Source organism: Nerophis lumbriciformis, linkage group LG05 (genome assembly GCF_033978685.3).
Source record: "Nerophis lumbriciformis linkage group LG05, RoL_Nlum_v2.1, whole genome shotgun sequence".
In the NCBI taxonomy this organism is placed as follows: domain Eukaryota; kingdom Metazoa; phylum Chordata; class Actinopteri; order Syngnathiformes; family Syngnathidae; genus Nerophis; species Nerophis lumbriciformis.
Genome location: NC_084552.2, coordinates 25,304,503 through 25,316,984, shown reverse-complemented (window position 1 = coordinate 25,316,984; position 12,482 = coordinate 25,304,503). Strand labels below are relative to the sequence as shown.

General features: G+C 40.4%; 1 protein-coding gene across 2 annotated transcripts in view; it reads right to left on the bottom strand.

Moving 5' to 3' along the window:
* Nucleotides 1–5,093: 5,093 nt before the first annotated feature.
* The window catches only part of slc7a8a (solute carrier family 7 member 8a), a 117,277-nt gene continuing 109,888 nt past the window's right edge, over nucleotides 5,094–12,482 (bottom strand). For both annotated transcript variants that reach the window (XM_061961005.2, XM_061961006.2), the window contains 2 exons: nucleotides 11,366–11,543; nucleotides 5,094–7,355 (listed from right to left, as the gene is read on the bottom strand). In XM_061961005.2, coding sequence (XP_061816989.1) covers nucleotides 7,207–7,355; nucleotides 11,366–11,543 — 327 coding nt within the window. In that variant the 3' untranslated portion in view covers nucleotides 5,094–7,206. The remainder of the gene's footprint in view (nucleotides 7,356–11,365; nucleotides 11,544–12,482) is intronic.

The following is a 12,482-nucleotide window of genomic DNA, read 5'->3' as shown; positions in this document are numbered from 1 at the left end:
AGACTCCCGAAATTCAGCGCCTCTCCCGAAAACCTCCCGGGACAAATATTCTACCGAAAATCTCACGATTTTCAGCCGGAGCTGGAGGCCACGCCCCCTCCAGCTCCATGCGGACCTGAGTGAGGACAGCCTTTTTTTCTATGACGAGAGGACAACAGGGTGACAAGAACTAAATCATCCAGACTAGAGATAAATTGTATTATTATGTTTATCTTACCTAAAAATACATATATTTATTAATTACAAAAAAAAAACTAAATACATTTTTACTATATTTTGCTAAAAACATCAAAATTAATTGTGTTTTTATTTGTATTTTTTCTGACTCCTTATTACATCCAGCCATAGAATTATACATTAAAATAAACATATTTGAAATAATTAATTTTAATTATCATAATAATTCATTTAAAATGACCATATAATTCATTTAAAATGACCATATTTAATTATTAAAATAATTGCTTGTTTATCAACAACTTTAGTATTTTATTCATTACATTTTGAAGCTCTCAGAAGCCAAGTTAGGTTATATTCCTTAAGATTTATTTCTCTCCCGGCTGGCCTGGGAACGCCTCGGGAGCCCCCGGGAGGAGCTGAACGAAGTGGCTGGGGAGAGGGAAGTCTGGGCTTCCCTGCTTAGGCTGCTGCCCCCGCGACCCGACCTCGGATAAGCGGAAGAAGATAGATGGATGGAAGATTTATTTATGCAAGTTTGAAGTATCAATTATCTAAACCATACTTGCCAACCCTCCCGGATTTTCCGGGAGACTCCCGAAATTCAGCGCCTCTCCCGAAAACCTCCCGGGACAGATTTTCTCCCGAAAATCTCCCGAAATTCAGGCGGAGCTGGAGGGGGCATGGCCTCCATGCGGACCTGAGTCCGCTTTCCCACAATATAAAGAACGTCTACACTAAAGCAGTCCGTCTTCCGTAAACAGCAATGTTGTGACACTCTTAAACAGGACAATACTGCCATCTAGTGCATTTGATGAAAGCACTTTTGTGCGTGCCACACAGCAATGCATAATCAGAGAGGGTGTTCAGCATGGTTAGAAAGATAGTGACAGAGAATAGAACAAGGATGGACAATTCAACCCTTAACTCAACAATGAGTAGATGAGTGTTATGTGTGTGTGTATATGTGTAAATAAATGAACACTGAAATTCAAGTATTTCTTTTATTTATATATATATATATATATATATATATATATATATATATATATATATATATATATATATATATATATATATATATATATATATATATAGCTAGAATTCACTGAAAGTCAATTATTTCTTATATATATATATATATATATATATATATATATATGTATATATATATATATATATATATATATATATTAGAGATGCGCGGATAGGCAATTATTTCATCCGCAACCGCATGACAAAAGTCGTCAACCATCCGCATCCACCCGAATTAACATTTAATCAACACTGCACCCGCCCGCACTCGCCCGTTGTTATATAGCTAATATAGACGATGCAAGGCATTAGTGAGGTTATAAAGCTTTTGCCTGTTAAAGAAAGGCGACTGATCCAATGCAGCAATCATCTGGGAGCCGCGCTGAGCGCACCTCCAAGCGCGTGGAGGTGCGATGTCCCTCGCACCCGGGCTCGCGCCCGAGGCTTCAGCGCGCACCGCGGCGCCCATCCTACTCGTCGCGGCCTAGCCCTAGCGGCGACGGCCGGGTATGGGCCCGACGCTCCAGCGCCATCCATTTTCAGGGCTAGTTGATTCGGCAGGTGGGTTGTTACACACTCCTTAGCGGGTTCCGACTTCCATGGCCACCGTCCTGCTGTCTATATCAACCAACACCTTTTCTGGGGTCTGATGAGCGTCGGCATCGGGCGCCTTAACCCGGCGTTCGGTTCATCCCGCAGCGCCAGTTCTGCTTGCCCCACCCCTTTCGTGAGCGCACTGCGCGCGGAGTGACCCCTGTTACGCGCCCCCGGCAACGGGGGTGGCGGGCAGGTAAGCTGCGCGGGCAGGTAAGCTGCGCGGGCGGAGCGCGCGGAGTGACCCCTGTTACGAGCCCCCGGATACGGGGGGTGGCGGGCAGGTAAGCTGCTTACCTGCTGCGCGTGACGCCGGCCGCGGCGAAGGCGGACGAGGCGGGGTGTCGTGCGGTGGGCGCGGTGGTGACCCTGGACGTGCGTCGGGCCCTTCTCGCGGATCACCTCAGCTACGGCTCCCGGTGGGGCCCTCTCGGGGGAAGGGGCCTCGGTCCCGGACCCCGGCGAGGCGTCCCTTCTCCACTCCGTAAAAGTGTCCATCTCTTTTTTTTTCTTCTTCTTCTGTTGTGGCATATGCTGCAGGTGCCTGCTCGTTTTTCGTATGTGGGTAACAACATTTAACTATGTATATATATTTCCGAATTGGTTTAACTGCCACCCGCCTTTTTTTTATTTCAACCGCCCGACCCGACCCGCGGATAAAATCTAATTTTTTTTTATTTCAACCGCCCGAACCGCGGATAATCCGCGGACTCCGCGGTTGTGTTCGCAAACCGCGCATCTCTAATATATATATATATATATATATATATATATATATATATATATATATATATATATATATATATATATATATATATCCATCCATCCATCCATTTTCTACCACTTATTCCCTTTGGGGTCGCAGGGATATATATACATATATATATATATATATATATATATATATATATATATATATATATATATATATATATATATATATATATATATGAAATACTTGACTTGGTGAATTCTAGCTGAAAATATACTCCTCCCCTCTTAACCACGCCCCCGCCCCAACCACGCCCCCCGCACCCACCCCCCGAAATTGGAGGTCTCAAGGTTGGCAAGTATGATCTAAACACAGTTTTGTTTGCATATTTTCAGGATATATATATATATATATATATATATATATATATATATATATATATATATATATATATATATATATATATATATGTATATATATACATATATATATATATATATATATATATATGAAATACTTGACTTGGTGAATTCTAGCTGTCAATATACTCCTCCCCTCTTAACCACGCCCCCGTCCCACCCCCACCCCCGACCACGCCCCGCATCCCCACCCCCCACCTCCCGAAATCGGAGGTCTCAAGGTTGGCAAGTATGATTGTACGGAATATGTACTGTACTGTGCAATCTACTAATAAAAGCTTCAATCAATCAATCAATGCTTGTGATGACATATGCTGTTGTTTAGAATCCTCATAGGAACTCAGTGCATGCTGAGGTATGGGTGATATTTAGCATATGGGCCTGCAAACAGTAGAAAGCAAGGAAAATATACATAAGTGTGTCCAAAGTGGCATGCTTTTGTGTGGCCAGGCTGGAAACTAAAATATAGTTTTACTACCTCCATGCTGGGGCTTGTTCTGGCCTTTTGAAGCTAAGTTAAAGTTAAAGTACCAATGATTGTCACACACACACTAGGTGTGGTGAAATGTGTCCTCTGCATTTGACCCATCCCTTTGATCTCCCCCTGGGAGGTGAGGGGAGCAGTGAGCAGCAGCGGTGCTGCGCCCGGGAATCATTTTTGGTGATTTAACCCCCAATTCCAACCCTTGATGCTGAGTGCCAAGCAGGGAGGTAACTGGTCCCATTTTTATAGTCTTTGGTATGATTCGGCCGGGGTTTGAACTCACAACCTACCGATCTCAGGGCGGACACTCTAACCCAGTGTTCGATCGAACCCTAGGGGTTCGGTGAGTCGGCCTCAGGGGTTCGGCGGAAGTCAAAACAGACCCAACTCATCGTGTAAATAAAAGCTTCTCCCTATCGGCGTATTACGGATACGGCAACAGCTGACTGGTTTGCAGGTGTGTAATTTGTTGTGAGTTTATGCACTGTGTTGGTTTTGTTCTTTGAACAAGGTGATGTTCATGCACGGTTCATTTTGTGCACCAGTAAAAAAAAACATGGTAACACTTTAGTCTGGGGAACATATTCACCATTAATTAGTTGCTTATTAACATGCAAATTAGTAACATATTGGCTCTTAACTAGTCATTATTAAGTACTTATTAATGCCTTATTCGGCATGGCCTTATTATAACCCAAACCCTCTAACCCTGACCCTAACCCTCTAACCCAGTGGTTCTTAACCTGGGTTCGATCGAACCCTGGGGGTTCGGTGAGTCGGGCTCAGGGGTTCGGCGGAGGTCAAGACACACCCGACTCATCGTGTAAATAAAAACTTCTCCCCATTGCCGTATTATGGATACCCCCAAACAATGTTCCCTCTAATTTTCCAACTGATTCGCAGGTGTGTAATTTGTTGTGAGTTCATGCACTGTGTTGGTTTTGTTCTTTGAACAATATGATGTTCATGCACGGTTCATTTTGTGCACCAGTAATAAAAACATATAACTTTGTCTTGAATTTGAAAAAAAAACCATTTTATTTTTCACTAAAGAAGGGTTCGGTGAATGCGCAGATGAAACTGGTGGGGTTCGATACCTCCAACAAGGTTAAGAACCACTGCTTTAACCACTAGAGAATCCTTATTGGAACTCATTGCATGCTGAGGGCAGGGTGATATTTAGCATATGGGCCTGCAAACAGTAGAAAGCAAGGAAAATATACATAAGTGTGTACAAAGTGGCATGCTTTTGTGTGGCCAGGCTGGAAACTAAAATATAGTTTTACTACCTCCATGCTGTGGCTTGTTCTGGCCTTTTGAAGCTAAGTTAAAGTTAAAGTACCAATGATTGTCACACACGCACACTAGGTCTGGCGAAATTATTCTCTGCATTTGACCCATCACCCTTGATCACCTCCTGGGAGGTGAGGGGAGCAGTGAGCAGCAGCGGTGGCCACACCCGGGAGTCATTTTTGGTGATTTAACCCCCAATTCCAACCCTTGATGCAGAGTGCCAAGCAGGGAGGTAATGGGTCCCATTTTTATAGAATGACTCGGCCGGGGTTTGAACTCACAACCTATTGATCTCGGGGCGGACACTCTGTACTTTATGATGCTAACTGTATTGCGTCACACACATTAAAAACATGTGGTTAATTAAAAGTGAGACAGATTCACAACACATCTGTCAGTGTTTTATTTGCAACGAGACATACTGCGTACACAACACAACAGGCACGTATCACAGCGTTGTAACTGTAAATGGGAATTCCCCAGCAACTTGAGGGTTCCTGGTTCGATCCCCGGCATCTGTTGTGTCCTTAGGGCCTTGCATAGCAGCTCCCGCCATCAGTGTGTGAATGTGTGTGTGATTCGGTGAATGGGTCACACCTGAAATTGTGTCATAGCACTTTGAGTACCTTGAAGGTAGGAAAGCGCCACACAAGTATAACCCATTTAACTTGCACGCTACTCATTTTTGAATTCAGCATCTTCCATGGGAGGAGGAAAAAGGCAGTGAAAAAACTAAGTAGCACCGGTAACGATGTTAACGGTTTCTCTTAAGTGTTTAGGCAGCATATTTAAGCTTGTAGTTTGCCCTGAGAAACAGGACAATTTTTGAAGACTTTAAAACACAAGAGTGTTACAGTTTGTTGACAGACACACAACAATGATCACACAATAATCACACGTATGCTTGAGCGAGGACTAACCTTTAGTAAATTACCGTATTTTTCGGACTATAAGTCGCAGTTTTTTTCATAGTTTATATATGTTTTTTTCCTTCTTTATTATGCATTTTCGGCAGGTGCGACTTATACTCCGGTGCGACTTATACTCCGAAAAATACGGTACATGAACGAAAACATGTATTTTTTGTCCTAAAATAACACAGCTATAGATGGTTGGATATAAAAAATAGTTTTGCTGATCATATAGTTTTCCACACAGGCATTCAGGTGTTGGTGCTGGGATTCTTGTATAAACCTTTTTTTTTTACCGAGGGCCACATATTGAAGAATCAAAGGATGCTGTGGCCATTTTTTATTTGGTTTATACCGCTTGTCCCTCTCGGGGTCGCTGGAGCCTATCCCAGCTGCACTGGGGCGGAAGGCGGGGTACACCCTGGACAAGTCGCCACCTCATCGCAGGGCCATTACAGATGGCCAAACCCACCTATAATAAGTTATATATATTTCAAGAGAAAACATCCCGCATATGACCTTTGGTTTGATTACTATTAGTAGTATAACTTCTATCGTCATTTCAGCTTTTCTAATTTTGGCTGTTGGTTTTCTTGCTTCAATGTGTTTAATTATGTCGCCATGCCTTTGTTGTTTTTATGTGTGTCTTGTTTACAAAAAAAACAACATTTGATATGTGATCAGACTACTAAAAATGTGTACGCTTTAAAAGTCAATAAACAAATGAAAAAAATAATGTACCCGTGCCTGCAAATGGCCCCGAGCCGAATTTTGGAGATCCCTGGTTTAGGTTAATGTCGTCTGGGGAAACTACAAATATACGCAAAACAAAATGCCACTTGTTTGCTTACTGTTTTCATAAAAACCCGAGGACAAAACATCTCTTCACATTAGTCATATCATGGCTATAAATGCCACGGACATACAGTATATTCTAATTTAAGGCAAATAACAAGAACTGTGCACATTGAACAATACATAGTACAGATCACACATCAACTGTGAGTTAAAAAAAAAAGAAAAGCAGACGAAAATGAAATGATGCTCTGAAGTATCACACACAAACAAATCTATAAACAATTACCACAATAAAAAAAAAAATAATTAAGAAATTCATTCTGGAATCAAATTCTAGAATTCACGTATTTCACAACATTGTTTTGGACAATTCAACACAACTTTGGTGTTCTGAATGTCTGAAAAAGCAACATTTACATGATTAAAAAAAATTAAAAAAAAGTAGAAAAAAATAAGACATCGTCACAGCAATAAAAAAAAAAAAAAGGATGATGCTCTTTCAGGAGGAGTGTGTAAGGGAGTGTGTGGCGGGGAGGAAGATGATGATGATGATGATTAGCTAACCCGTTTTTATTGCACACTTGAAGAGCCCCCAGATGAACGTGTGAGGCGCGATATTGCTTTTAGAGATGTCACAGCCTATTTGGCACAGATATATTACGAACGCAGTAAGGGGAAGGGTGGCGGGGGCACTGGTGTTGATCAGTAAATCCCCCTCCGAGTGTGGCGCTTGATGCACTCTGCGTGCAGGCCGGGAGCGGATGGAGCTTACACACGTGCCATTTAACAGTCCGCTGACTTGTGGTGGTCTTCGTCCTCCTTGGACAGAGGAGACCTGGCATCCTTCATTTCCTCTCCCTCGTCTGTGCCGCTGCTGTCTTGAGCTGGATAGACCACCACGCAGAACTTCTGACCCAAGTATGTCAGCTTGTCTGAAAGGGTAGAACACAGAGGATTAATACCAGTGTGTGTAAATAAAATACTTGGGGCCTGATCTACTAAAAACCAAATGCCACGCGCTAAACAGTGTGTGCAAACTATACAATTGTGTGCACTATTAGTGGGCAAGACTGTGTGTACAATTAATAACAAGTGCAAAAGTGTTGCAGATCGCCCTATTTAAATGAGGTTTACTACGCGACTTTCACCATGGAGACACTCATTTACTGCCAGTTTATGTTATCATGCGGCGCTTTGCTATGTTTTAAAATATGCAGCAGACATGTATCACTTTTTATGGGCATTTTGGAAGCAGACTTGCAAGTGCATCCACAATGGACCCACTTTTTTAGCACGCCGAAGGTGCACTCTGGGGGAATGCAGAAACTAACTGCGAGCGTGCGCTACAATGTTGCAGATGGAAGAAAATGCATATTGCAAAAAGTTTTTTATAATGAGAAAAGACAAACGTCATTAAATGGACCAGCAGACACCAAAACACGGCACGTGATTTAAATTTGTTTTAATCATCCCCTTAAGTCACCCTGTAGCTATGAAATAAGAAAGTAATATTGTTGAATGGTAACACTTTAGTATGGGGAACACATATTCACCATTAATTAGTTGCTTATTATAATGCAAATTAGTAACATATTGGCTTTTAATTAGTCATTATTAAGTACTTATTAATGCCTTATTCTGCATGGCCTTATTATACAACCAGTAAGCCATTAACTAAGAGTCTTCCCTCAATAACCTCAGAATTATTGCTTATTAGTAACCCTAACCCTAACCCTAATATGTTCCCATAGTGTCCAAATAACTCTAAATTAAGTCTTTGTTTATTTAATAAGCAACTAATTAATGGTGAATATGTTCCCCATACTAAAGTGTTACCTGTTGAATAGTCAGCATGTCTAAATTTTGACAGTTCATAAATGTAAGACCGCGCTGCAGCATGATGACATTCCTGCTCACAGCTATTTCTGTGCAACCGATAGTTTGCATGTTCTTTATAGACATACAAAATAATGACGCAAAACAGCTCCCGCAGAACAGTTTTAGTCTTGATAAATCACACCGCATGTGCCAAATAATTCAAAAAATTTTTTCTCCTCCCAGTACGGCGGACGTTCTGATGATCAGCATATATTCTTCAGACGCGCCAGAGCATACTTGCCAACTTTGAGACCGCCGATTTCGGGAGGAGGGTGTGGTTAAGAGGGGAGGAGTATATTTACAGCTAGAATTCACCAAGTCAAGTATTTCAGATATATATATATAATATATATATATATATATATATATATATATATATATATATATATATATATATATATACATATATATACATACACACATATATATATATATATATATATATATATATATATATATATATATATATATATATATATATATACACACACATATATATATATATATAAGAAATACTAAGTCAAGTATTTCATATATATATATATATATATATATATATATATATATATATATATATATATATATATATATATATACATACACATATACAAGAAATACTTGACTTTCAGTGAATTCTAGCTATAAATATATATTTATTTTATTATATATATATATATATATATAAAATAAATACTTGAATTTCAGTGTTCATTTATTTACACATATACACACACATAACACTCATCTACTCATTGTTGAGTTAAGGGTTGAATTGTCCATCCTTGTTCTATTCTCTGTCACTATTTTTCTAACCATGCTGAACACCCTCTCTAATGATGCATTGCTGTGTGGCACGTACAAAAGTACTTTCATTAAATGCACTAGAAGGCAGTATTGTCCTGTTTAAGAGTGTCACAACATTGCTGTTTACGGCAGACGAACTGCTTTACGGTAGACGAAAACGTGACTGCTGTTGTTGTGTGTTGTTGCCGCGCTGGGAGGACGTTAATGAAACTGCCTAACAATAAACCCACATAAGAAACCAAGAACTCGCCCTCCATCATTCTACAGTTATAACGTCATTGGGCAGGTACGCTGTTTATATTGTGGGAAAGCCAGGTCCAGGTCCATGCGGACCTGAGTCCGCCTGAATTTCGGGAGAAAATTTGTCCCGGGAGGTTTTCGGGAGAGGCGCTGAATTTTGGGAGTCTCCCGGAAAATCCGGGAGGGTTGGCAAGTATGCGCTAGAGTGCGCTCCTATTTTGCTCACTTGAGAGACGCGATCCTCTGCGCCTGCTATTAAGTTTTAATACACACTAACCCCTTTATTTAATCTTTCTTGCAAAGCTAAGTGTATTCATTCTTTTCATTTGGACAGAAAAAAAAATGTGCAAACTGCTTTATACTTGAATATTATCTGATCATGCAACAAATATATTTTTTGCAAAATAAAAAATATATTTTTTTAAATATCTGCTTGTTACCTTGACTTATTAAGGCTATAATTCATCAGTTTGTACGTTAAAAAAATATAATGATCAAATGCATAAGCGATTGTGTAATAATATCATGAGGCGATGATACATTTATATTCATACATATTCAGTGTTACAAGATGCCCCTCTGAAGGGAACCATAACTTGATGTGGACTTTAATGAAAACAAGTTTGACACCCCTGCTTCCTGACGATAGGCAAAGTGTCATTTTTAATTATCAGGTAATGCCATTAATTAATTGAAGGGGTCATATCATGATTTTTAACAAATTTACATTCAAAACACTTCATTGTGCTCTAAATAACGTGTAATGATGGCGCTTTGGTTCAAATGTTGCATAGATTATGTTTTACAGACCAACTTCAATCCGCTTTCTGACCTTCTATTTTGTGGGCGGTCTTATTTATGTGTTGAAGTCCTCAGCCCCTCTTCGATTGAGTCTTCTCTTCTCTTGTAGTTTTTAGCGCTTCCATATCGTGTCTGCTGACAGCTATAAGTTAGACCTATACGCTACTTTGTATTAGAAATGGCAACAATGGCAAAAAAAAAAGAAAAAAAAGAAAGAAATGGCAACAGTGGAAGACTTTAACGAGAATGTGCATGTACGAGCCAGTCCGCCCCACAACAGGAAGATAGAGGAAAAAAAAGGGAACTTATATTGACTCTGACTCTGGACCACAACTGAATGAAAATGGCGAACTTGAGCAAATATGGAGATATCCACTAACGTAAGTTAGGCAAATTAGGTCACTAAAGTCTCAAAGTTTGAAAGAAGGCAAGATTGTTGAATAAAAACAGTATTCCCGCCATGCCGCCATTGTTTGATTTAAAATTTTCAGGACTTTTGGGGATCCCAAATACATCCCAAAAAAAGTACCAAAAAGGTAAGAAAAGTTGATTTTGCATAATAGGGCCCCTTTAAGGCATCAGAACCTGGCAAGATCATACATTTTTTTAATTATGTGGCAGGGGGACAGTTCTATGGTGACTCCATCCATCCATTTTCTACCGCTTGTCCCTTCCGGGGTCGCGGGGGGTGCTGGAGCCTATCTCAGCTGCATTCGGGCGGAAGGCGGGGTAGACCCTGGACAAGTCGCCACCTCATCGCAGGGCCAACACAGATAGACACTCACATTCACACACTAGGGCCAATTTAGTGTTGCCAATCAATCTATCCCCAGGTGCATGTCTTCGGAGGTGGGAGGAAGCCGGTGTACCCGGAGGGAACCCACACAGTCACGGGGAGAACATGCAAACTCCACACAGGAAGAGCCCGGGATCAAACGCACAACCTTCGTATTGTGAGGCACATGCTTTCACCCCTGTTCCGCAGTGCTGCCATGGTGACTCAAACAGCTCAAATATTTTGTATTGTAACAAAAGTGCAAAAATGACGGGATTCCGCTATTATATTTGTCTATTTGTTAGTTCGCAGGCTACTCCCTGATAATAGGACATAACCATATTTGATTCTGGGGCATGGGGGAAGGGCTCTATTGTGACTCAAAACAGCAAAAATTTGTTTGAAATCCTGTGATGAAAGTTCAAAAAGACGAGACAAACCTACCAACAAAAGCATCAAAGCACTTGGGCTTGTTGTCCCAGTATACTCCCAGGAAATAGACAGGGACGCCGGAGAGCATGATGGCCAGGCCGATACCACACACCACGGGCTCGGAGTACAGCGAGAAGATGAGCAGGAAGGCCCAGAAGAGGAGGTAAATTATCGGCCAAATCAGGTTGATCTGTAGGACGAATAAAAAGCACAATTTCATCAAAGTACGGCTCCCTTCAGAGGAGCATTTTGTAACACTGAATATGTATGAATATAAATGCATCATCGCCTCATGATGTTATTACACAATCGCTTATGCATTTGATTATTAGATTTTTTTTTACGTACAAACTGATGAATTCTTGCCTTAATAAGATGAACATCAACTTCCTGCAGCTCAATAGCTCAAAAACAGTGGTCATGAAAATAGGCACCCCACACCAGATCAACGCATGCCCCATAACTAGGGATGTCCGATAATGGCTTTTTGCCGATATCCGATATTGTCCAACTCTTTAATTACCGATATCAACTGATATATACAGTCGTGGAATTAACACATTATTATGCCTAATTTGGACAACCAGGTATGGTGAAGATAAGGTACTTTAAAAAAATAATAAAATAAATAAATTAAAAACATTTTCTTTAATAAAAAAAAAAAAGTTAAACAATATAAAAACAGTTACATAGAAACTAGTAATTAATGAAAATGAGTAAAATTAACTGTTAAAGGTTAGTACTATTAGTGGACCAGCAGCACGCACAATCATGTGTGCTTACGGACTGTATCCCTTGCAGACTGTATTGATATATATTGATATATAATGTAGGAACCAGAAAATTAATAACAGAAAGAAGCAACCCTTTTGTGTGAATGAGTGTGAATGAGTGTAAATGGGGGAGGACGTTTTTTTGGGTTGGTGCACTAATTGTAAGTGTATCTTGTGTTTTTTATGTTGATTTAATAATAAAAAAAACAAAAAACAATACCGATAATAAAAAAACGATACCGATAATTTCCGATATTACATTTTAACGCATTTATCGGCCATCGGGACATCTCTACCCATAACTAGCATCACCTTCTCTGGACAGGACCTGCCCCTGTCACCAACCTGGGAGTGAA